Genomic DNA, 25,334 nt, shown 5'->3' with positions numbered 1-25,334 from the left:
AGTTGGATGGCTGGATCGTATGGTAGTTCTATTTTTAATTTTTTGAGGAATCTCCATACTGTTTTCCATAGTGGCCGCACCAGTTTGCATTCCCACCAGCAGTGTATGAGGGTTCCTTTTTCTCCACAACCTCTCCAACATTTGTTGCTATTAGTTTTAGATATTTTTGTCATTCTAACGGGTGTAAGGTGATATCTTAGTGTAGTTTTGATTTGCATTTAAGAAAAATTTTTAATGAAAATTTTCAAATATCCAGAAAAGTAGAAATACAACAAACACCCACATGCCCATCACTGGTTCTCAACCTTGGCGACACACAGGAATTAGATGGGGAGCTTTTAAAAAAAATACTGATGGGGGCTGGCCAGGTGGCATAGCGGTTAAGTTCATGCGCTCCGCTTTGGCACCTGGGGTTCGCAGGTTCAGATCCTGGGCCCAGACTGCTCATCAAGCCATGCTGCGGTGACATCCCATATACAAAATAGAGGAAGACAGGCACAGATGTTAGCTCAGGGCCAATCTTCCTCACACACACACACACACACACACACAAAATACTGATGTCTGAGACTCACCCTAGGAAAGACTCTGATTTGTCTAGGGTGTAGCCTGAACATGCGGAGTTTTAAAAGCTCCCTAGGTGATTCTAATGTGTGCACCAGGGTTTAGAATCACTGACTTATGAGTGAGCAACTGTTGACATGCCATATATATCTTCTGCTGAACCATTTTAAAGTAAATTACAGACATGATACTTCACCCCAATATACTTCGGCACGCATTGCCAAAAACACTATGTGGCTCTTAAAAATCAAAAGCAATATTGTTCACTGCAAAAAAATTAGGAGTTAGAAAATATATATGAAAAAAACAGATTTTTAAAAAAACAATACAATCAGAATAAAGTAAAATCCCTTAGAACTGTATCACCCAGAGATAACCAGTGCTGATGTGTGGGCAGAATCCCTTTCAGGCCTTTCTTCTATTCACATGTGTATGTGTATATATACACAAGCATAAACACAGTGTTTTCTTCCCATATTTTATTATGAAAACTTTCCAAAATACAGAAAAATTTAAAGAATTGTACAGTAAACACTCATAAACCCACCATATAGAGTCTACAAGTGTTAGCATTGTGCTATATTTATCACAAATCTATCCTTGTATCCATCCACTAATCCATCTGATTTTTTTTAATGCATTCCAAAGTAAGTTGCAGGCATCACTCTACCTCACCCCTAAATACTTTGGTGTGCATATCATTAACTGGAGTTCAGTATTTGTTTAAGTTTCCTTTCTTTTCTTAAGGTAAAATTTTCATACAGTGAAATATAGAGGTCTTAAGTGTACCCTCAATGAGTTTTGACAAATGTAAACACTTGTGTTACATATATTTTTAATCAAAATGGAATGCTATGTGTATTTTATACATGTTGTTTTCATTTAACATATTATAAACAGCCTTCTACATCATTCATGTTCACTGGCAGTAGTGAGGTACCATCATTTTCTTTGTTTTAAAGATTGGCACCTGAGCTAACATCTGTTGCCAATCTTTTTTTTTTCTCCTTTTTCTCCCCAAAGCTCCCCCAGTATATAGTTCTATACTCTAGTTGTAAAGTCCTTCTGGTTGTGGCATGTGGGATGCCGCCTCAGCATGGCCTGACAAGTGGTGCCATGTTCGCGCCCGGGATCTGAACCGGTGAAACCCTGGGCCGCCAAAGCAAAGCACGCAAACTCAACCACCCAGCCACGGGGCCAGCCCCTCATTCCTTTTTTTTAACCTGATCCCTTTGTTGGGCACAGGCTGCTTCAAATTTTTCACTACAATAAATAGCATTGCAATGGACATTCTTGTAGCTAAATATTGACTCACATCCTTAATTTTTCATGAAGTGGTTCTGAGGATGTAGTCAGACTTTCATATTAGAAAAATACTTTTTTTTTTAAAAGGTTTTATTTTTCCTTTTTCTCCCCAAAGCCCTCCCCCCCTCAGTACATAGTTATCTATTTTTAGTTGTGGCATGTTGGATGCTGCCCCAGCATGGCTTGATAAGTAGGGCCATGTCTGCGCCTAGGATCTGAACCGGCGAAACCCTGGGCTGCCGAAGCGGAGCGCGCGAACTTAACCACTCGGCCACGGGGCCGGCCCCTAGAGGAGTACTTTTGATGTCTGGTGTGTGGATGTGGAAGGGGATTAGAAGAGGCCAGGTGGAAGTCAGCAAAGAGGCTGGGCCCTGTTCCTAGTGAGCAGCTGATGGGGCTGCACCAGGGCAGAGGCCTTGGAGACTGCAGGACAGATAGAGAGTCAGGGAAGGAGGGAAAGTAAACGGCTAACTCACACTGATGGAGCACCTAGCATAATTAGGGACTGTCACTTCAGTTACTGCTCAGAACAACCTAGACTGATTGTTATCATCTCCATTTTACAAGTGAGGAAAAATTAATTGCCCTCCTTTCTCAAACTTTACATTTCAGCAACAGGGAACTATTTATGGTTTCTTCTATGTCCCATACTCTTATGCACCCACACCTCACCCTTACCCCTCTACCTGAGGCCTGGCACCTCCTTGAGGAAACCTTCCTTAGTGCTCCTACCCAAACTCCAGGCTGGGGCAGGTCTCATCTTCTGGAATCCTCAGCCCTGTTTTCACTCTGTCACAGCACTGATCCCCCTGTATTGTCCCTGTCTCCCCACTAGACCATGAGTTCCTTGAGGATAGGGTCCTCTCTGAGGCCCAAGTTCCTAGCACAAGGTCTGGAAAGTATTAGCAACTGTTGAAATATATAAACTCAGTTTAAATAACTTGCCTAACGTCACATGAGTAATAAGTGAAGGAGCAGAGGGTGAAACCCAGGTCTGTCTGACTCCAAAACAGCTGCTCTTTATCACTCCACTTGCTTTTGATTGGTCTGCCTAACCCAACTTCTTTTTTTTCCCCCAAGGACTGAAGAGGAGAAGAAAGACTGGGTCCAGGTAACATCTAAGAAGGCTTTGTGATATGGGGCTGGAGGAGTATTAACAGGTTTCCTAGGGGTTGGTGGACTCTCCCCCAAACTCACATCTGACCAGAATGCGCCTGGACACTTGCCTTCCAACAAACTTTACCATTCCTGTTTTACAAATAAGCAAACTGACGTCTAGAGCTTAAGCAGAAACTCACAAATTCTTCCTTTAGAAAGTGGGCTCCTCTGAGGGTGTAACCCCCGTGAGGTAAGCCCTGTAAAACCTTAAGCCCAGGAAGCGGCCAGGATGTCCCTTCCCAACTCCAGGTCTCAGTTCTTATATTGTGAAATGGAGGAAAGGGATCAATGGCTGAAAAAGGGACATCCTCAAGGTCATATGCCTAGCAGGGGGTAGAGCTGAGCCTAGAGCCCAACTTTTCTGACTTCAGGCTAGGTCACAGGAAGGTGAGGTGAGGGTGGAAATGGGTGCGTTCTGAGGTGATCTGACCTCTCATGTCTTACACATCCTCCCCAGGCCATCAACTCCACCCTCCTGAAGCATGAACAGACGCTGGAGACCTTCAAACTATTGAACTCAACGAACAGGGAAGATGAAGACACACCCCCTAACTCTCCAGTAAGTGTCCCTACCCTCTACCCCTGCACTGGAACCCCTTCCAGGCCTCCAAGTCCCCACCTTACCTTGAGATGCTCCTCTCCCCTTCTCAGAGAGTAAAGCCCAGAGAGGCAGTGCATGATCTCAGAAGCCCAGTCTTCTGTTGGTAGGGCCACAGAGAAATTACTGGGGAAACCGAGGCCCAGAGAATAGAAGTAACTTGTCTTTAGTAGCACAGTGAGGTAGGGGCAGAGCCAGGACTCAAAGGCAGGTCTTCTGAATGTGTCCGCTGTCTCCCAGTGATGATCCAAATCTTGGGGCAGGGGCAAGGGCTGGCTGGACTGGGCTGGGGAGTAGCTGACTCTGAACTGGGACCTGGCCCTCTCTCCAGAACGTGGATCTTGGGAAGCGAGCGCCTACGCCCATCCGAGAAAAGGAAGTCACCATGTGCATGCGCTGTCAGGAGCCCTTCAATTCCATCACCAAACGCAGGCACCACTGCAAGGCCTGCGGGCATGTGAGTGTTGGGGGACAAGGGAAGAACTAGGGAGGGGACAGGCTGGCAGCCTGAAGGCCTACTTCTGAGTGGGCACCTTTCAAGGGGGGTGAGGCCACAAGTCCGCTGTGGGAATTGGTACTGAAGGGGAAGGCCTGCTGGAATCAGGCTGCTCTTGCCTGCTTGCCACCCCAGGTGGTTTGTGGGAAGTGCTCTGAGTTCCGGGCCCGCCTCATCTATGACAACAACCGCTCCAACCGTGTGTGCACTGACTGCTACGTGGCCTTGCACGGAGTGCCCGGGAGCAGTCCAGCCTGCAGCCAGCATACACCCCAGCGCCGGAGGTCCATCCTGGAGGTAAGAGCCAGGCCCCCAACTAACCTCCCACACTGACTACATGGGCCCCAGCCACCCACCCAGTGTGCTTGAGGCCTGGGCATCTCTGAAACTGTAGGGTGCCATGTACATCCACTGAACAAGTGACCCAGGCTTGGAGTGAGCAAATGAGTGCAAGAGTGAATGAAAAGAATTTTTTTTTTTTTTTGAGGAAGATTAGCCCTGAGCTAACATCTGCTGCCAATCCTCCTCTTTTTGCTGAGGAAGACTGGCCCCGAGCTAACATCCATGCCCATCTTCCTCTGCTTTATATGTGGGACGCCTACCACAGCATGGCTTGCCAAGCAGTGCCATGTCCGCACCCAGGATCCAAACCGGGGAATCCCGGGCCGCCGAAGCAGAACATGCGCACTTAACCGCTGTGCTACCGGGTCGGCCCCAAGAATTCTTATTTAAGTGCTTTAGACATTTAATCCCTGCAGTAACTAATCTATGCATGCTATTACTATCCCTGTTTTACAAATGAGGAAACTGAGGCCCAGGGAAGTTATCTGCTCAAGTTACACAGCCAATGAGTGCCAGAGCTGGGATTTTTTTTAATTAACAAATTACCTTTTCTTATCACAAAGTAGGCTATGTGCACTGAAGATTAGACAATATAAACAAAAATAATAAAAACACCATATTCCTTCTATCCAGAGATTACCACTATTACCACTTAACCTTCCTATCTTTTTAGGTGTACACAGATACACACATTTCACTTTTGTTTTTGTTTTTTAACCCAATCAAGGTATTTATTTAACATTTAAAGAATGCTTACCCTGTGCCAGGCACTATTCTAAGCACTTTGGGTATATTAACTCATTTGATCCTTTCAACAACCCTTTATGCTCTCCTTCCGAGTCAACACATTTTCATCTAGAGTTGAGATTCTGAGCCAGACTGCCTCATCCAACCACCCATCCACTTACCCACAAGGCTAGTTTGCCTTTCGCTGAGTGTAGGGAATGCATGTGTGATGAAAGATGAAAGAAACGGTGAGGTGTAAATGCATACATGACTTGAGGAATAAATGGACTGATGGAAGAAAGAATGCCTGACTGGCAATTGAGTGCCCTCACTGAGAGCTGTACATCCCTCTCACCAACTCTCAGAGGCAGCAGCCATGGCCCAAGTCTGGCAGACAAGCTTAGCTTTGAATCTCAACTCAGACTCACTGGGTGACGCTGGGCACATCACTCCTGCCACCTGAGCTTCAGCTTCCTCATCCGAGATTATGGGAATGGCAGTCACTGCTCTGAGGGATTAGTGGAGCCAAGAGGAGCCAGGCTAGGCCTTCCATCAGCATTGATGCCTCCCCCTCAATGTCTCTGGCCACAGAAACAGGCCTCAGTGGCTGCGGAGAACAGCGTCATCTGCAGCTTCCTGCACTACATGGAGAAGGGCGGGAAAGGCTGGCACAAGGCATGGTTTGTGGTCCCTGAGAACGAACCCTTGGTGCTGTACATCTATGGCGCCCCCCAGGTGTGCATCCTACTCCTTCGGGTCCCTTCAGCCACCTGGCAAAACCAGGCTGCTCCCCTTCCCCCTGTCCTTGACCTCTCCTTTGGCTTGGGCTATAGAGTGAGCCTAAAGGAAAATCAGAAGCCCCACCCTTGTGAGACAAAGACAGGCTAGAGACAAGGTTTGTGGGTCAATATATATAGGAAAAAGTGTGGTGAGTTGAGGGGGCTAGCTTCCTGGAGGAAGCCAGAGTGGAGACAGGGCACTGCTGGGTCCAATGTTGAGTGGGAAAGAACATGCAGATGGGGGCAACAGCCTAGGCAAAGGCCTTAAAAGATTATCTGCTATACGCTAAAGATGAGCCCTGCTGGTTTTGGGTGTGGGAGGAAACAGGTATTTGAACCAGCCTGCATTCTAGTCCCAGTTCAGACATTTTCCCGTTGCCATCAGTGGAGCCATGGAAGATTCTTGAGCAGGGGAAGGAAAAGAGGGGCTTAGCAGATGCAAAACCAGTGAGAAGCCCAGCCCCAAGGTGACCCTGGCTCTGTCCCTGCGACAGGATGTGAAAGCCCAGCGCAGCCTGCCCCTCATTGGCTTTGAGGTGGGGCCTCCCGAGGCAGGGGAGCGGCCTGACAGACGGCATGTCTTCAAGATCACCCAGAGCCACCTGAGCTGGTACTTCAGCCCTGAGACAGAGGAGCTGCAGCGGCGCTGGATGGCTGTGCTTGGCCGGGCAGGCCGTGGGGACACGTTCTGCCCAGGCCCCACACTGTCTGAGGACAGGGAGATGGAGGAGGCACCGGTGGCAGCCTCAGGAGCCACTGCTGAACCCTCTGAAGGCCCCCAGACCCAAGACAAGACCTAGAGGGTTTGGAGGGAGCTGGGGCCCCCTGCCCCACACTCTAGCTGCCCATGTCCGATTGGGGGCCCCAGCCCCCTCCCTCCCAGCTCAGTCAATACTTGAACTCCCATCATGGGCACTTTCAATCCTGAATGCTGGGTCTTGGGTTTTTTAATTCACCTTTTCACAAAACGTGGGCTTTTAAAACAAATATTCCTACAGTGATGTTAATTTTTTAAATCCCTCTCCCCAGGGAGGGTAGGAACTGTTGCTAGACCCGCCTGAATTAGGCCATTTTTTCCCCCATCCCCTTAACACCCTACGGATCCTGCCTCCACCCAATTCCCCCCAAAGCACCAGAGCAAGAGACCTGGATTCAAGTGCCAGCTCTGCCCCCTCAGCCAGTGTCTTCACACGTATGATGCTATGTGGGGTGGTGACCAGACCCCTCCTGCCTCTCCCAAGGCTTATAGCTTCTACTCAGCCTCATGGCTACCCAGTATTTTATCGTCCAGACCCATGGCAGGGCCACAGGGCAGGACAGGTAACAGGGGGGAGGACAATGGATACTCTTTGTTTTGTTTTTTTAAAGAAAAATACAGTTTATTTCGGGCTTACGGAAACTTTCAGAGTGCTGTCTCTCTTCGTTCATCTGTTTGTTTGTCCTAAGTACCAGGCTGCTAAGGTGGGCCCAGAAACTGCTCCATTGCTGAGCTCTGAAGCTCAGCTCCCAGAAGGCTGATTCCAAGGCTACTCACAGGTCAAGCCACAGATTAAACAATAAGGTCTTACTTACTGAGGTCTTAAGCCTCATGCGTGGGCTTGGATGGGATGAAGAGTTTGGAAAGAGGTTGGAGGCAGCAGAAAACAAAGCCCAGGTCTCCCAAGCTCCCCACCTAGCCAAGGTCTTAGACTTCCTGAAGGAGCCCAGGGCTGGAGGTTGGGCTGCAGGAAGGGGACATTCCTGAGAGGTTCCAATTTCTGGGCAGGGATAGAGAACATGTGTGGGTGTGGGTGTGGTGGGGGTAGAGAGCTGGGGGGGGGGTGTGTGTGGAGGAGGAGAAGAGGGAGAAGTACCACAGGTACTTTCATTCACATCTTTAATCTCTTGTCCGTTTGCATGTTCATCTCACCATTCCTGAAGCAGGAGTACTGGTTCTCTAATGCTGAGTATTGGTTCTCCTGCTGGTCCTCTCCCTTCACAAATCCACCTGCCCACTGTCAACCAGCATTTAGCTTCTCCTCCAGCCACACCCACACCCACTCATCCCTCCCTCTTCACACTGACTGCACCCAAGAGGCACTGTGCTGGGAAACCAGGCCTCATTACTCAGTAACTTAAGGCCCAGGAGGGTGTGCTGAACCAGGTCTCACCACCCCAAGACCACAGACCCTAGGGCTCTTCTTCCCCTGGAAGGAGCTGGACAGAGGAATGGGGAGCAGGTGGAGATCAGATAATCAGTCCAGAGGTCCCACAACCCTCCAAAAACCCTACAAATGAATCTCAAAACAACTAGCAAACAAGGGTCCAAACCATTTCCAGTCCCACTCATTTCTTTCTCCGGACAATGGTCCAGCCATCCTCCACTATATCCTCTTCCTTAATAGTCTGGGAGTCTTGACCAGAGGGTTCAGGCTGGGAGCAGACCCCATCTGTAGCTGTCCCATCATTCGTAGCTGTGACCTGGAGAATAAATACAAGAGAGAGCTAAATACAACACCTCCTGGCTGCGGCCACTGGAGACCCAGGCTCTCCTCCCAGCTTTACAAGGATTGGCTGTGTGACCTTAGGAAAGTTCCCTGCCATCTCTAGATAATACAACCACCACCGCTACCCAACTCCCCATCACTTCGCTGTGAAATCAGCTGATCTCCCAAACAATTGGAAAATATCTGCATCTCCCCACCCAAGGGACACCCCCTTCACCTCCATCTCCTCCACGCTGTCCGCATCCTCATCCTCATCAGTCTCTCTGGCTGTCGTAAGTGCAGTGGCTCTGACCTTGCATTTTCTTTGGGTGATGTGGGAGGCCATCTCCTTTAGAGCAGCTCGATCACCCCTCTGGAAATGGGAGAACATGGTCTGCAGCTGCTGGCTCACCTACCAAAAAAACATTCAACCAGTTGGATTTTCTCGAGAACCTACAATACAGCCAACCTGTGTTTGCAGCAACAGTGGGGAGGGACTTGGAATTTTCCAGAGAGAATGGGCTCTTTCCTCCCCAAAGAGTTCACTAATGAAGCAACTACACATGAAGGGCTCAGGTAAGGGCCTGAAGCATTGAAGGAGGGCCTCCTAGGAGGGGAAGGCACTAGAACTGGGTTTGAAAGATGGAAGATGTAAAAGGGAAGGCAATCCCAGCAGAGAGAGTGATGTTAACCAGAGCAGGGGTGGAAATGTACCTGGCCTGACCTCCCCTTGGGATGGAGGTGAGGAAGAGACCTAGCTGAGAATGATGGATGGAGAGAAATAAAAGAGAAGAGGCAGGGTCTGGAAATGCCTGTAAAGACTAGACTTTTTCTTTTAGGCAATAAGAAGTCACAGCACATTCTTTTGCAGTACTCAAGAAAAGAATGGTTAGAGCCAAGAGTCTTGGCCTAAAACAGACAGTTTAAGAGAAGAAAGACTGCAGGCAGGGAGATGACAGTTGTGTCCAGGATATACTCACCTGGGGCAGACTTCCATCCTCCACAACCGTATCAAACTCATTCGTCATGAGCTCCTCGAGGAAGTCCTCCACCTCATCTAGCTCCAAGTCAGCTGAGTAGGAAAGGACAGGGCCCTTTGGTCAAAGACCAGCCAACTTCATCACTCCTGACTGCTACTCTTCAGTACCTAGTTGGTGGGTCCACATCTGGTTGGTGGGTAATGGTCCAAACAGTGAGCCTTTTATTCACTGAAGCACTCTGCATTCCAGGGGCTTTTTTTCTTTGTTTGTTTGTTTGTTTTTTGAGGAAGATTAGCCCTGAGCCAACATCTGCCAATCCTCCTCTTTTTGCTGAGGAAAACTGGCCCCGAGCTAACATCCATGCCTATTTCCTCTACTTTATATGTGGGACGCCAGCAACAGCATGGCGTTTGCCAAGCGGTGCCATGTCCACACCGGGATCCCAACTGGCGAACCCAGGGCTGCCAAAGCGGAACGTGCGAACTTAACTGCTGCACCACCAGGCCGGCGCCACCGGGCCAGCCCCGCATTCCAGGTTTTAACATTTATTTTCTTTTCAAAAAAACCCAAACACTAAATATAAATAACTTCCAATCTCCTACATCCTACTAAGCCCTCTATTCCCACAGCCTACTAGCCACACTCACCCTCTTTCATCTGGCCTATTTTAACCAGCTTCCTCTCTCTGTGACCTTGAGCAAGTTACATATTCATCTCTGTCCCTCAGTTTCTCATCTGCAAAGTGGGGCTAATAGTGGCAGCCTTGAAGGTCTATTATGAGGAGTCAGCCAAACAATGCCTAGCACAGGGCAGATCCATAATCCATGTTAATTCCCATCACTCAAGAGCTGAAGTTTCTGAAGTTTAGAGACCCTTCACAACTGTGGCTCCACTGATACAGGAAGCCACAAACCAATGAGATAGGTAAGAAGAAATAGATCTTAAGTACCTGCAATGATGAAATCATCAGAGCCTTGACACCAACATCCTCCTGTGTGACTTTAGCTGAGCCTTCCTCTCTAGGCTTCGGTTACCTTATGGGCCTACACTCTACTTTTTCTGAATTAGAGAATAACTCAAGAAAGTCTTCCACAAAGTTCCTCACTCTCTCTCCCCTCTGGGAGAGCTCATTCACCCCCTTGGCTTTCCCTACCACTCCAACCTAATATCCCCCAAATCTGTCTCCAACCCAAACTACTCTCCATCTGTTTCACAGGTGCCTCAGAACCTCCATATCCAAAGCCAGACTCATTACCTAACCCTCCAAACCTACTTCTCATCCTCCAGGTTTCCTCTATTCCATGAAAGGCACCTAATCCACCCAGTGACACAAACCAGAAACCTGCCTACTTTTCCCTCTCCCTCTACGGCCAAACAATCTCCAAGGCCCTAATCCATCCCTTCTTTTCCATGACTATTGCTGCTGCCCTAGTTCAGGCCTCCTCATTTTCCAGACAGAAACAGCCTTCTAATCAGTCTTTCCCTCTCCAGTCCATGCTCCATATTGATTACTTTCTAAACTTTCTAGCCAGCAAATCCCATCCTATTACTCACCTTAGAACCTACCCATGAATTTTTATCACCTACTGCAGTGTTTCATATTCTGCTTTTGATAAATAACTGTCCTGCTGGCTTTTAAGGGATGCTGTCCATAGAAAGCTAATGAGAAACAAAGGTAAACAGGTTTCTTTCTATTGGTTTTTATCCTTACACGAGGCTTTACTATGTTGATGATTATTGTGACTTTTAAGTAAGAAGTGAAGAAAAGAGCTTTTCTTACATAACTTAACTGGTGAAGCCTTTTCTTCACTGAACATCTAAGGGAACTAGTCTTCCATAGCATGCATTTTGGCAAACGCTGACCTAAAGAACAGCATCAAAGGCATGGAAGGCCTTCCATGTCTTACCCTTTTCCAAGGGCCTCTCCATCCCACAGCTTCATTTTCTACCACTCCTCCCCTCCACAAACCCACAAGAACACACACACCCTTACTCAAATCCTGAGCTCCCTGCCACTTTCCAAATATAACACATAATCTCATAGCACAGAACTTAAACATTTGAGTGTTTCTCCCTCTGCCTCCTCCACCTAGTTAATTCCTTCTCATCTTTTAAGACTCAGCCCAGTCACCACTTCCCCTAACAACTTCCAAAAGAAGCCTCCTCCTCCCCAGTCTCATGTTACCCAAGCACCCTGAGCTCCTCTTTATTAGAACATGTATCATCCTATGTGTAAACACCTATTTACTTATCTGGATCCCTCACTAGATGGTAAACTTCCTTGAAAGAAAGGACTCTGCCTAATGTCATCTCCAAGACCAAAAAAATGAATGAAGAATTTTGTAAAAATAATACTACGCCAAACGCCCTCTGCAGGGCCCCTTATTCTTATATGACCCTCAAGACACATCAAAGGTGTAGATCTTTGCTGTCCAAATAGCCAAAAGTGGTTACTGAGCACTTAAAATGTGCCTAGGCCAAACTGAGATGTGCTAAAAGTGTAAAATACTCACCAAATTTTGAAAACGTAATACTAAAAAAGGATGTAAAGTATCTCAATAACGTTTTATATAGACTACATGTTGAAATATTTTGGATAAACTGAGTTAAGTAACATTAATTTCATCTTCTTTTTACTTTACTAAAGTGGCCGCTGAAAAATTTTAAATTACATGATGTGACTCGCATTCTATTTCCATTGGACAGCGCTGGGGTGAATACTTTTATACCCATTTCAGGAACTAGAAAACTGAGTCTCAGGAAGGTAAAATGACTTGTCCGGAGTTACATCATGAGTCAATGGCACAACCTGTAAGGCCTCCGAACTCAGGATTCTGACCCCAAAGCCTGGATTCACTCCACCTCGCCCTGGGGTACCAAATGACAATTGCTCAAGAGGAAGTGCGGGCTCACCAGGACCGGCCTCCTCCTCCCCACGTCCCCAAAGACAGCTCGCAGCGCCTCACGTTCACTCACCATTGCGGAAGAAGTACTCCTCCACTGCAGCCCCCAGCCACTCGGCCTTCTCCTGGCTGTGCACGCCCCCAAAGCCATTCTCCACAGCGATCTGCGAACACAGGCCGAAGCCCACCACGTCAGCCCGGGAGCCAGCCTGAGGTGGCGTAGAGGTTCGCCGTTTACGCCGCCCAGCCAAGCCTCAGGCGCCTCGCCCGACCAACTGCCGTTCTGCCTCAGGCCCTAACCTTTATCCTGGCCGCGGCCCCACTCACCTGCAAGGCCGGCCAAGCCTCCAGCGCCGCGCGGACGCCAGCCCGGAAAAGCGCTCGCAGGTCTTCCCCAGCGCCGGCCATCATCTGGCCGCGGACCACGTGTGCCCAAGCGACCCAATCCCTCCGCAGCACGGCCCAGGCAGAATGAGTCGGAAGCCGAGCCCGAGAACGCATATGCGCCTTTCCGCGGACTTGGCAGCAAAGCTAGAGCAATAGGAAAGTCTGTCAGAGCAATCGATGACACCACGACAGTTAGGCGCGTTTAATAATGAAATCAAAGGAAGTAAGAAGTGGAGGACGCGTGGGATCATGGGTTCTGGACCTGTGGGTACTGCGCAGAAAAGATGCGGGAAACTTAGTAAAGATACAGATTCCAGACCCTGGGACAGAGGAATCAACCTCAGAGAGCATAACCTAAAAATCTGCATTAAAAAAACCATCCTCCCATCTATAGAACACTGCACCCGACAACAGCAGAATACACGCTTTTCTGAAGGGCATGTGGAACATGAACAGACCATATACTATGTCATAAAGCAGGCCACAATAGATTTAAAAGAACTAAAATTATACAAATTATGTTCTCTGGCCACATGGAGTGAAATTAGAAGTCAATAACAGAAAGAAATATATGACATTCACAAATATGTGGAAATTAACACACTTCTAAATAACAAATGGGTCAAAGGAAAAAATTATAAGGGAAATTAGAAAACATCTTGAAATGAATGAAAATGAAAGCACAGTACACCAAAATTTATGAGATGCAGCTAAAGCAATGCTTAAAGGGAATTTTATGGCTATAAACACTCATATTAAAAAAGACGAGGGGCGGTCCCGTGGCATAGCGGTTAAGTTCACACACTCTGCTTCAGTGGCCGGGGGTTTGCCAGTTTGCATCCTGGGCATGGACCTAGCACTGCTTCTTAAGCCATGCTGTAGCAGGTGTCCCACATATAAAATAGAGGTAGATGGGCACAGATGTTAGCTCAGGGCCAATCTTCTTCAGCAAAAAGAGGAGGATTGGCGGCTCAGGGTTAGCTCAGGATGTTAGCTCAGGGCTAACTTTCCTCAAAATAAATAAATAAATAAGAAGAAAGATTTTATATTAATAACCTAACCTTCCACCTTAGGAAATCAGAAAAAGAAGAAGAAAGTAGTCCCAAAGCAAACAGAAGGAAAGAAATAATAAAGATTGGGGAGGAAATAAATGGAATAGAAAACAGAAAAACAATAGAAGCCAAAGCAATCCTGAAAAAAAGAACAAGCTGGAGGTATCACACTCCCTCATTTCAAAATATGCTACAAAGCTGTAGTAATCCAAACAGCGTGGTACTGGCAGAAAAACAGACACAGAGATCAATGGAACAGAATTGAGGGCCCGGAAATAAACCCAAACATTAATGGACAGCTAATTTTTGACAAAAGAGCCAAGAACATACAATGGAGAAAAGAAAGTCTCTTCAATAAATAGTGTTGGGAAAGCTGGACAGCCACATGCAAAAGAATGAAAGTAGACCATTTTCTTACACCATACACAAAAATGAACTCAAAATGGATCAAAGACTTGAATGTAAGATCTGAAACCATAAAACTCCTAGAAGAAAACATAGGCAGTACACGCTTTGATATTGGCCTTAGCAGAATCTTCCTGAATATCATGTCTCCTCAGGCAAGGGAAACAAAAGGAAAAATAAACAAATGGGACTACATCAAACTAAAAAGCTTGTGCATGGCAAAGGAAACCATCAACAAAATGAAAAGACAACCTAACAACTGGGAGAAAATATTTGCAAATCATATATCTGATGAGGGGTTAATATTCAAATATATAAAGAACTCATACAACTCAACAAAAAAAGAACAACTCAATCAAAAACTGGGCAGAGGATCTGAACCGACATTTTTCCAAAGAAGATACACAGAGGGCCAACAGGCACATGAAAAGATATTCAACATCACTAATTATTAGGGAAATGCAAATCAAAACTGCAATAAGAAATCACCTCATACCCATCGGAATGGCTTTTATTAAAAAGACAAGAAATACCAAGTGTTGGCAATGATGTGGAGAAAAAGGAACCCTCTTACACTGCCAGTGGGAATGTCAATTGGTGGAGCCACTATGGAAAACAGTATGGAGATTTCTCAAAAAATTAAAGAACAAAAATAGTATATGATCCAACTATTCTACTTCTGGGTATTTATCCAAAGAACAGGAAAACACTAATTTGAAAAGATATGTGCACCCCTATGTTCATTACACACAATAGCCAAGACTTGGCTACAACATAAGTGCCCATCAATGGATGAATGGATAAAGAAGATGTGGTATACATACACAATGGAATACTACTCAGCCCTAAACAAAGACAAAATTGTGCCATTTGCAAGAACATGGATAGACTTTGAGGGTATTACACTAAGTGAAAAAAGTCAGATGGAGAAAGACAAATACCATATGACTTCACTCATATGTGGAAGTTAAACAAACAAATAAACACATCCATACAGAAAACAGATTGGTGGTTACCAGAAGGGAAGGGGGTGGGGGAAGGGCAAAAGGGGTAAAGGAGTACATGTGTACAGTGACAGATGGAAACTAGATTTTTGGTGGTGAACACGATGCAGTTTATACAAAAGCTGAAATATAATGATGTACATCTGAAGTTTACATAATGTTATAAACCAATGTGACCTCAATAAAATAAATAAGAAAAAAAATAATAGAGAAAGTCAGTGAAACCATAAGTCAGTTATTTGAAAAGATCAACAAAATTGACAAACTTTCAGCTAGATTGACTAAAAAGAGAAAAGACCAATTACTGAAATCAGGGATGAAAGGGGTGACATCACTACCAACTACTCAAAAAAGCCCACATATTTTAAGATATATGAAATGTACAGAATAGGCAAATATATAGAGACAGAAAATAGATTAATGGTTGCCCAGGGCTTGGGGAGGGGAGAAATGGGGTATGACTCCTAATGGGCACAGGGTTTCTTCTCGGGGTTATTAAAATGGTCTAAAATTAGATGTGGTGATGGTTGCTGTTAGGGCCTGAGTTGTGTGTCCTCCACGAAATTCATATGTTGAAGCCCTAACCCCCAACATCTCAGAAAGCGACTGTATTTGGAGATAGAGCCTTTAAAGAGGCAATTAAGGTAAAATGAGGCTATATGAGGGCACCCTACTCCAAGAAGTCTGGTATCTTCTTATAAAGAAGAGGAGATTAGGGCACTGACAGAGAGAGACACTAGACACATACATGCACAGAGAGATGACCATGTGAACACAGAGAGAAGGTGGACATCTGCAAGCCAAAGAGAAAGGCCTCAGAAGAAACCAAACCTGCCGACACCTTGATCTCAAACCTCTAGCTTCTGGAATTTTGAGAAAATAAATTTTTGTTGTTAAAGCCACCAGTCTGTGGCATTTTGTTATGGCAGCCCTAGCAAACTAATAGAGTTGTACAACTCTGTAAATATCCTAAAAAACCTTTAATTGTACACTTTAGAGCATGAAACTTATGGTATATAAATAATATCTCAATAAAGCTGTTTTTAGAGAAGTACTGTAGGTGATTCCCTCTCACAGCGAAGCTTGCAAACTTTGGACTAGACCCTGTTAACAAACAGTACTGACGCGTCTGTGCCTGGCCCTGTGCCGAATGCTGCTAGGTCACAGGGTTTGGAGAGATTCTCAAGGAGCTCTCAGTCTGTTGTGCAAGACTGTCCAAGGACCATAGAGTATGATCGGTGCTCAGGGTGAATCTAGGTTTTGAAGGGCCTCAGGCAGATAGAATTTTGCAAGCCCTCTTTAAGAAAAATAGTACAAATTTGGGTATGAAAGTGAGTATTACTTTAGATTTATAAGTGAAGTCACAATTTTTTTTAAAAAAAACTGATAAATCCCACAAACATCCTCAAATCCAGAAAAATATTTTTATTAATTGCTGGCTCACCTTTCTACTGAGTTTTCCTCTTTTGGGCTGCAAACTCTTTGATATCCTCTTTTAAATGAATATGACAATTATTTTATAATAACCTTTTCTAGAGAGAATACAAAGAATTCCATTGAATTCAATTCTATTCAGTTGATCAAAAGTTTTTATTATTGGTAGTTTAGAAAAGTTTCCACTTTACAACTCGTTATTAATAATGTAAATTTTAAGATAGTTGTCAAATTTGGGAAAACTTCTATATATTTTCTTTTACATGTGAGTTGTAAAATTTCAAGGTATTTTAACTGTTCTCGTGCAGTGACAAATCTTAAATACTCTTCAAATTGACAACGCTTAATAAGCAGGGACTTGGAAGTGGCCTAAGTGTGAGGTGCTGAGGCTTAAGCTTTATTAGTTCTATGATAAATTCATCCCTGTGCAATGCTAGAGGAAAAAGAGCACAGGGGCCCATGGGAGTCCAGCAGAGGGGGTCACTGACCCACCCTTGGGGATTGTGGTAAGCCTCTCAGAGATGATGCCTGAGTTGATTGTTAAAGTTTGAGTGGAATTTTGCCAGGCAGTGGGGAGTCTGTAGTATGAGGGCGGGGATGTCTTGCTAAAAGAAAGAAAGTCTTTCATGCCCTGGAAACATTGTATGCAAAGACACAGAGGCAAGAAACAACATGGTGTGTAATGATAATCATGAGCCTTCCCAGACTGATAACCTCAGCAGGTGTAAACTGCCCCCGAGCTCCAGAGACTCGGTCCCACAGACTCGGCAATTGATTTCAGAGGCCCAAATGAAGAAACTGAGATTAAGCACCTCTGCATGAGTTCCCAGGGTCTGAGGTCTCAAAGGTACATGGAGAGAGTAGGTAAAATTCATGGTCACCAGAGACAATGTAGGGGGGAGTTTTTCCCACATCACCAAGCAATTCTCTGACATCAGCTGCGTGTCCTACAATTCAACTCAATTCTGATACTATACTATCTCCAGGTAGATAGTATCAGATCCCACAAGTTAAGGGCTCAGGCCTACAAGACGGCTGTCAGTGTGTGTGTGTCTCTCCCCGCCCCCCGCCCCCCACAGGCATTTCAGATGTCAGTTGGAAGTCCAGGTTGTCACCTGTGCTTCAGGCAGACTGGCTAGAAATCAGAGGTTCCAACAACACCCTCCTCGGGTTCTATTAATTTGCTAGGGCAGCTTGCAAAATTCAGAGAAACATTTTACTCACTAGATTATTGATTTGTTACAAAAGGATCTAACTCAGGAATATCCAGATGGAAGAGATACATAGGGCAAGGTATGTGGGAAGGGACACGGAGCTTCCAAGTTCTCCGAGCGTGCCACTCTCCCTGCATCTCCACATCTTCATCAACCCGGAAGCTCTCCAAACCCTGTTCTTTAGGGTTCTTGTGGAGGCTTCATTATATAGGCACAGTTGATTAAATCATGGGTCATTGGCAATTGAACTCAATCTCCAGCCCCACTTCCCCTCCCAGGAGGTGGAGGGGTGGGACTGAAAGTTTCACCCCTCTAGTCACAGGGTTGGATCCTCTGCCAACCAGCCCGGATCCTTAGGTTACCTACAGCCTTTCCAAAAGTCACATCATTAACATAACAAAAGAACCTTTTACCACCCTCATCTCACTTAGGACATTCCAAACGTTTTAGGAGCTCTGTGCCAGGAATGGGGTCAAAGAACAAATTTCCACAAATATATTTCTTATTATAAATCACAATGTCACTGTCGGCCTGCTAGAAATCCCTATACGTGGAGTGTCCCTCTGGGCTCCAATAAACCAAGGCCTCTGAATGAACCCTGAGATTTAGCCTTGAGACTGAAGTCCAAGGCTGAGTACACTAAGTGACAGACTTCTTCACCTTTTCTGTGCCTTGAACCCATCTGGCAGTCTCATGAAGCCGATATATCCCTTCCCAGAATAATGCATTTAAATGCATAAAATAAAACATAGGATTACAAAGGAAACCAACTATATTAAAATACGGTTATCAAAATATTACAAAAACTAATTGTAATATACCCGTTTCTTTATTAATGCGTTAAATACTATGATCTACTAGCAGGTTAAATGACAACTGTGATTTCAAATTAATGATGAATGTAAACAATATTTTAAGAGATCTGCTATGAAAAACATCTGTGTATTGTTGGCAAAGTCACAGATACTGATAATACTACTGTGATTTGTTGCCTAGATTCAGTATTGAAAGAAATGCCAAATTTCATTGGAGGTTAGTAAAAATAAGATGTATTTTTTTCTCATCCAATACACAGACACTCCAAATTCTGTGCATGACCCTTTATAAGTCTATGCATCCCAGGTTAAGTGTTCCTACTCGAGACTGTACTCTGGAGGGAACACTTCAGGCTAAATGAAGCCTTCAGATGAAGATGATCAGATTAATGTATTGAAGACTGAACTCCCAAAACCTAAACCCAAACTCAATCCCCAGCATGAGGCCACAGACTGAGCTCCAAGACTGAAACGCAGATTCAACTGCCTAAGTGAACTGTTAGTTTATAAACGCTTCCAGGTGGAAATTTTCAGCCTAGGACCCAGCTAGAGATCTCCAGGTGAGGTCATTACATCGAGATCCCCCTAGGGTTGACTCCTCAGGCTAAAATACCCCAGATTGAGCTTCCAATATCTGAACCTTCCAAAGCAGGCCAGACCTAGCCACCCACACTGAGCCCTGAGCCTGACACTCACTTAGTGAAAGCCTCAGTCATATCTTAGACCAAAACTCAGGCTCCCATATTGAATCCTCAGGTGTGTCAAGAGTGAACTGTCAACGTCTAAACCCTCAAAGTCATGTCCCTATAATGAGTCTCTAGGCAGAGCTATGGGACTGACACCCCAAACTTAGCTCCTTGAAGAAGAACGGGGATGATATCCAGGAAGTGGGCCCAGGCTGTTTGCAGAAGGACCCCTCACACTGAGGCCACAGATATATCCCCTCCACTACAAGTACAGACTGAGCCCATGTTCTGAAACTGGTTCCCTCAGACTGAAAACCTAATGTCTGAGCCCCCAGATAACAGGCCCAGAATGAGCCCTAGAGGGACTCCCCAGAGAGAACCACCAGTATGCACTCCATGGTAGCCATGAGAATAAATCTCATAGACTTTAGACTTCAGGGAGCATAACTGATGGAGGGCCTCAGCTGCTGTGTTCTGAAATCCATCCCCACATTTGTGCAGAAACCATGCTTCCCACGAGCTACTCTCAGCCAGTGACTGAGTATGGCAGGGATACTTTGGCAACTTTGGTTCAAGGAATCCCCGACAGCCTTGCCAGACCTTCCTGGCACTGCACAGCAGTCTAGAACACTTCCACTCAACCTTCCCTCCTTCTTTCCTTATTTTGGGTCAGACTGCATTGCCTTCTGACGGCTCTCCCAGGCTTCCATGGCACCCACTCCATTTTCTCTCATGAGCATTTCGCCTGATACAAATCCTTGCTCACTTAATACCATCTTCGTATCTGCTTCTGAGAACTAACACAAGTTCCCGGGCATGAGACTGTGAGGTTAATTGCACCAGATGGAGCTGCCAGCATCTGAGACCCTCAACTGTCATTTTCCGAATGAGCCTACAGATTGAGATCAGGAGCCAGAATGCTCCCAGATGAGCTTCCAAGGTCTCAGCCCAAAACTAATACCCTATTCTGAGTCCTCTGACTTGCATGGAAGAGGGAGTGATCCAGATGGACCCCAGAGGATGCCAGATTGAACTCCCAGGCTTATGTACCTTAGGCTTATGTTTGCAGAATTAGCTGCCAAGACTGAGCCCCCCGTCTAAATGCCCCAGAATGAGCTCCTAGGTCATCCATTTAATTCACCCCCTTGAGGAAGCTCCCACACTGAACCCTCAGACTGAGTTCCCAATGTCTGGGCTCCCAAGACATGTGCCAAAAAGGAATCTCCCGACTGGCATCCAGAGAAAGGAGGTCCCTGACAATCCAGACTGAGGACCCTACACTGAATCCTAAAAGTGATGACTGAAGGTTAGTCCCCCAAATTGAGCTATTTCCCTTAGATTGAGCCTCCAAAATGTGGGCCCACAAACCCAAAGCCCAGAATGAAGCACCAGACTCGCAATACAGAGGCTCAGACAGACCCTGGACTGAGCCCCCAGGTAGAACCCCAAGAATCAAGCTCCCTGACTGAACTCTCGTATTGAAATACTAGAATGATCCCCTAGTCTGAACACCTCCAGACTGAGCCCCCTAAAACAGAAAACCAAGAATGGGAATCTGTAGGCTGAATCTACCAGACTGTCCACAGACTCAGATATTGAACTGAATCCTTTAGAGTCAGCCACTAGACCAAGATCTCCCCAACTGTGATCATGAAACTGATTCCCACAGATTGAGTTTCCAACCTCTCAGACCCTTGATTCATACTCACAGATTGAATACCCAAAATAATGTCCACAGAATCAGGGGCTCAGACTGAGAATCCATGGCTGAGACACCTGTGTGGTAAGGCTGTTAGCATCACACTCTAATTTACCTTCTCCCTTTCCTCCTTTGGAATAGAATCACTACTTTTAGCTGGGTGGACCTAAGTGCCGCTAAAAGACTACATTTTCCAGTCTCCCTTGCAACTGGGTATAGCCATATGATATAAGCTTCGGCCAATGAGATTTAAATGGAAGAGGGGGCAGTTTCTTGAGGCTGCTTTTACATGAGAGAAATAGAGCCTTCTGTCTTAAGCAATCATTATTTGGAGGTTTTTTGTTACATACAAAAGCATCTGATGCCAGCTGAGCCCTCTTGAGTGGGCTGATGCTTGAGCCACAATGACTCGGCGCTCTAAGCCCAAATCCTGATGCTGAGCACCCAACAGTGAGTGATCCAGATGAAGCTCCTGACTGACCAACACAGTGAGATTGATCCCTGCTACTAAGCCATCAGTGCCTGAGCCCCTAGAAGGTGACCATAAAGTAGATGGTCCAAGCGTCTCTAGACCAAACTCCCAAAATGATATATCCTCAGAGCAAAGACCCTGCCTGAGCCCCGTGAAGAAGTTCTCCAGGCTGTGTACAAGAGACTCAGTTTGCAGAATGAAGTTTCAGACCCCCATACCAAGGCCACGCTCTGAGTTTCCCCAAATTAAACTCATAGTACCAACCTCAGAATGAGTCCTGAATGAAGTACCTGCCTGTCACATCCAGAATAAGCCCCTTGAATGTGCCTAGGAGACAGAATATCCCAGTCAGAGCCCCCAAGCTGAGTTCTCCAAAGTAAAATTCCCGGATAGAGCTCCCTGAAACTGATCTACCAAACTGAGGTCCCAATATTGAGTCCCTCAGGCTAAGACTCCAGACTGACTTACCTGCAATGATAGCCCTAGGTGATCTACTTGGGGTGTTCAGATTGCACCCAAATATAGGCTCCCAAACTGATTCCTCAGATTGAAATCTTCAGATCAACCTCTATACTGAAACAGAGATAACCGGTGACAATGTTGAAACTTATCTGAGCCCTGTGTCCCTGGAAAACAGCCATGGTCAAAAAAAAATCCTCCCACCTTTTTGTGCTCTGAGACAGGGCTAAGTGCAAAGGACCTCTGTGCTCCCACATATTCCAAGATAAGATTCAGCTCCACCTTTCCTCAATGGCTCAGATAAGACCTGTCTCTGTCCTTCCTCATCACCCCATAAGACACCCAAATTGTCTACTTGCCTCCATAAAATCTCAGTCTCTTTTCCTTTTCTTTGAGACATTTCCCATTAGTGTACGGTCTCTCTATTGCAATAGCCTGAATAAAATCATCTCCTTAATTGTCCAGTGCACTTTTTCTTTTACACCAATCTCAGTCCTTGCATTGGGGTACATTGCACTCAGATCCTCAGAAAAACTGCCTCACTTGTTCATTCCTTCATTCACTCATTCACCAAATATTGATTGAGTGCTGAATATGTGCCAGGCACTGCCCTAAGCACTGGAGAACTAACAAGACAGACAAAGCCTCTGCTTTCACAGAGCTTACATTTGAGTGAGGATCACAGGGGAGGGAGGAACAGTTTCTGTTAGGGTGATAAGGCAAAGCACTTCTGAAGATGTAACATTTAAGCCGTGCTCATAAGAAGGAGATGGAGGGCCAGAGGAAGGAGATTCCAAGAAAAGGGAACAAAAAGCACAAAGGCCAGGGTAACAGAACTTAGTAAGAGAGAAAAAGAGCTACAGGAGATGAGGTGTGTAACACAGTCAAGGGCCTTGTTAATCATGGCAAAAAGCTTGAATTTTATTTGAAATGCAATGGAATATGTTTTATGCAGGGAAATGAACTGATGTGATTTAATTTTTGGAAAAACCACTCTAACTACTGTGTGGAGAAGGAATTACAGAGGGGCAAAAGTGGAAGCAGAGAGACCATTGGGAAGTTACTATAATAGTTCAGACAACAGACAATGGTGTTTTGGTATAGGTTAGTGATCTTGAAGACAGAGAGATGTGGACAAATTCAAGATAAATTTTAGAAATAAAACCAATAGTACTCCATAAAAAGTACTACTGAGTGTGCAGGAGGTGAGGGAAAGGGATGATTCTCAGCTTTCTAGTTCAGTAACTGGTAGTTGTACTGAAATAGGGGAAGGTGGCAGGAGGAACAGACTTGGGGAAAATATCAAGATTTCTGTTGTAGACATGTTCAATTTGAGGTGCCTATGAGATATTCAAGTGGAGATGACAGGGGGAGAGTTGGATCTAGAGCTCAAAGAATGCCAACATTTAGAGATCCGCAAAGGAGAATGAGAAGAAATAGGTATGTTTCAAGAAGGATGGACAGGTTGACTGTGTCAGATGCTACTGAGAGGACAAGCAGGGTGAGAAAAGAAAAATTACCTGCCTGTTGGATTTGGCAACATGAAGTCTTTGGTGCCTTTGACGAGAGTAGTTTCCACAGAGTGGTATCAACCCAGACCAGCGTTGGTTGAAGAGTGAATGGGAGATGCAATGGAGAAAGAAATGTGTAACCTATGTCTTGAGAAGCTTTGCTGTGAAAGGAACAAAGAAACAGGCAGTAGCAGGAAGAGCTCATGGAATTCAAGAGGGACTTTTAAAGATGGTAGATAATAGAGCACACGCATGCACTGATGGGAATAGCCCAAAAGAGGAGAAACTGGTGATGCAGGAAAGATGGGAGTAACTGAAGGAGTGAAGTCCTTGAGTAGGTGGGAAGCGTCTACAGCAGAAGTGGAGGGACTAATCTTTGATATGAGGAGGGACAATTCCTCCACATGACAAATCAGAAGAAGAGGAAGTTGGGTGCAGAGACAATTGTAGATCTAGTGGTGAGATTTAAAAATTCCCATTTGAATGCATCTATCTTCTTAATGAAGAAGGATGTGAGGTCATCAGCTGAAGGTGAGGACAGAAGTTGGGATGTGCGAGTTTCGGGAGGATAGGATAAGGTATGAAATAGTTATCTCTGAGAGTGGGGAGGTGAGCATAGCAAGATTGCTATGCTATTAATGCCCATTTGAGGTCTGCAATCAATAATTTAGAGTGAAATCAATTGATTTCAATTGACTTGTTTTGTGGTATTTGGTTTTCTCTAAAAACATTCAACTGCTCTGATACAGATGGAGAGTAGGTGGGGCACTATGGTTAACCTGGGTTGTTTGCCCCGGCCAGTATAAAGATGGGAGAGGGGGACTGCATTAGTTTTCTATACTGCCTAACAAATTACCACAAGCTTAGAGGCTTAAAACAAAATGCATTTATTATTTCATAGTTTCTGTGTCATAAGTCTGGGAACAAATTGGCTGGGTATTCTCTTTCAGGGTTTCATCAGGCTGCAATATAGATGTCAACTGGGGCTGCAGTCTCATCAGAGGCTTGACTAGGAAAAATATCCACTTCCAAGCCCCCTCAGCTTTTTGGAAGAATTCATCTCCCTGAAGCTGTTGGACTGAGGTCCTCATTTTCTTGCTAGCTTTCCGGCAGAGATGGCTCTCAGCTGCTAGAAACCAAGTTCCTTGCCACGTGGCCCTCTCCGTAGGCCCTCTCACAACATGGCAGCTTACTTCTTCACAGCTAGCAAGACAGAGTCTCTCAAACTCCAGTCTGCTAAGATGGAGTCTTAGGGGAGTGACATGCCATCACTTTTGTCATATTCTATTGGCTAGAAGCAAGTCACGGGTTCCACTCACACTCAAGGGGCATGAACACCAGGTGGTGGGGATTACTAGAGGTCACTTTAGGGTCTGTTAGCCACAAGGGCTAGAATAGCAAGGATGTTTGCAAGAGAGTGATTATAATGATGGATAATGAAATCTAAGCTGGGTGTATTAGTTTTCCATTGCTACATAACAAATTACCACAAACTTAGCAACTTAAAACAACACGTTTATTATCTCACAGTCTGCCTGTGTTAGAAGTCCAGGCACAAAGTAGCTGGGTTCTTTGTTCAGGGTCTCATGGACTGAAATCAAGATGTTGGCCAGGGCTACAGCCTCTTATGAGGCCACATATTACTTCATATTCTCTTCCAAGACCACGTGGTTATTGGCAGAATTTAGTTCTTTGGGCTTGTAGAACTGAGGCTCTCAAATCCTAGAGTTTTCCTGAAGTTTCCTGCTGTGTGGCCCTCTCCATAGGCAGTTGACAGCATAGCAACTTGTCTCTGCAGGGCCAGCAGTTGAGTTCCTTGTGTGCTAGCAAGATGGAGCCATATGGACATACATACGGATAGTGGTGGTGGTCTAGTGGTT

The 25,334-nt window shown here is 45.5% G+C and overlaps 2 protein-coding genes across 4 annotated transcripts in view; one reads left to right on the top strand and one right to left on the bottom strand.

The window, feature by feature from the left end:
• The window catches only part of FGD1 (FYVE, RhoGEF and PH domain containing 1), a 39,273-nt gene extending 32,126 nt beyond the window's left edge, over positions 1-7,147 (top strand). For all 3 annotated transcript variants that reach the window (XM_046673328.1, XM_046673329.1, XM_046673330.1), the window contains exons 13-18: positions 2,950-2,980; positions 3,485-3,586; positions 3,957-4,082; positions 4,257-4,418; positions 5,781-5,924; positions 6,463-7,147. In XM_046673328.1, the coding sequence (XP_046529284.1) occupies positions 2,950-2,980; positions 3,485-3,586; positions 3,957-4,082; positions 4,257-4,418; positions 5,781-5,924; positions 6,463-6,768 (871 nt within the window). In that variant the 3' untranslated portion in view covers positions 6,769-7,147. The remainder of the gene's footprint in view (positions 1-2,949; positions 2,981-3,484; positions 3,587-3,956; positions 4,083-4,256; positions 4,419-5,780; positions 5,925-6,462) is intronic.
• A 194-nt stretch (positions 7,148-7,341) lies between these two features.
• On the bottom strand, positions 7,342-12,739 carry TSR2 (TSR2 ribosome maturation factor). The gene is made up of 5 exons (XM_046673332.1): positions 12,644-12,739; positions 12,390-12,480; positions 9,414-9,505; positions 8,672-8,845; positions 7,342-8,428 (listed from the first exon to the last, which is right to left on the bottom strand). The coding sequence occupies exons 1-5, from the start codon at positions 12,725-12,727 to the stop codon at positions 8,294-8,296; spliced, it is 576 nt and encodes a 191-aa protein (XP_046529288.1). The 5' UTR covers positions 12,728-12,739; the 3' UTR covers positions 7,342-8,293.
• Positions 12,740-25,334: the final 12,595 nt, after the last annotated feature.

Source organism: Equus quagga, chromosome 10, assembly GCF_021613505.1.
Source record: "Equus quagga isolate Etosha38 chromosome 10, UCLA_HA_Equagga_1.0, whole genome shotgun sequence".
Lineage (NCBI taxonomy): Eukaryota > Metazoa > Chordata > Mammalia > Perissodactyla > Equidae > Equus > Equus quagga.
The sequence above is the reverse complement of the archived record's forward strand: the minus strand, read 5'-3'. Positions and strand labels throughout refer to the sequence as shown.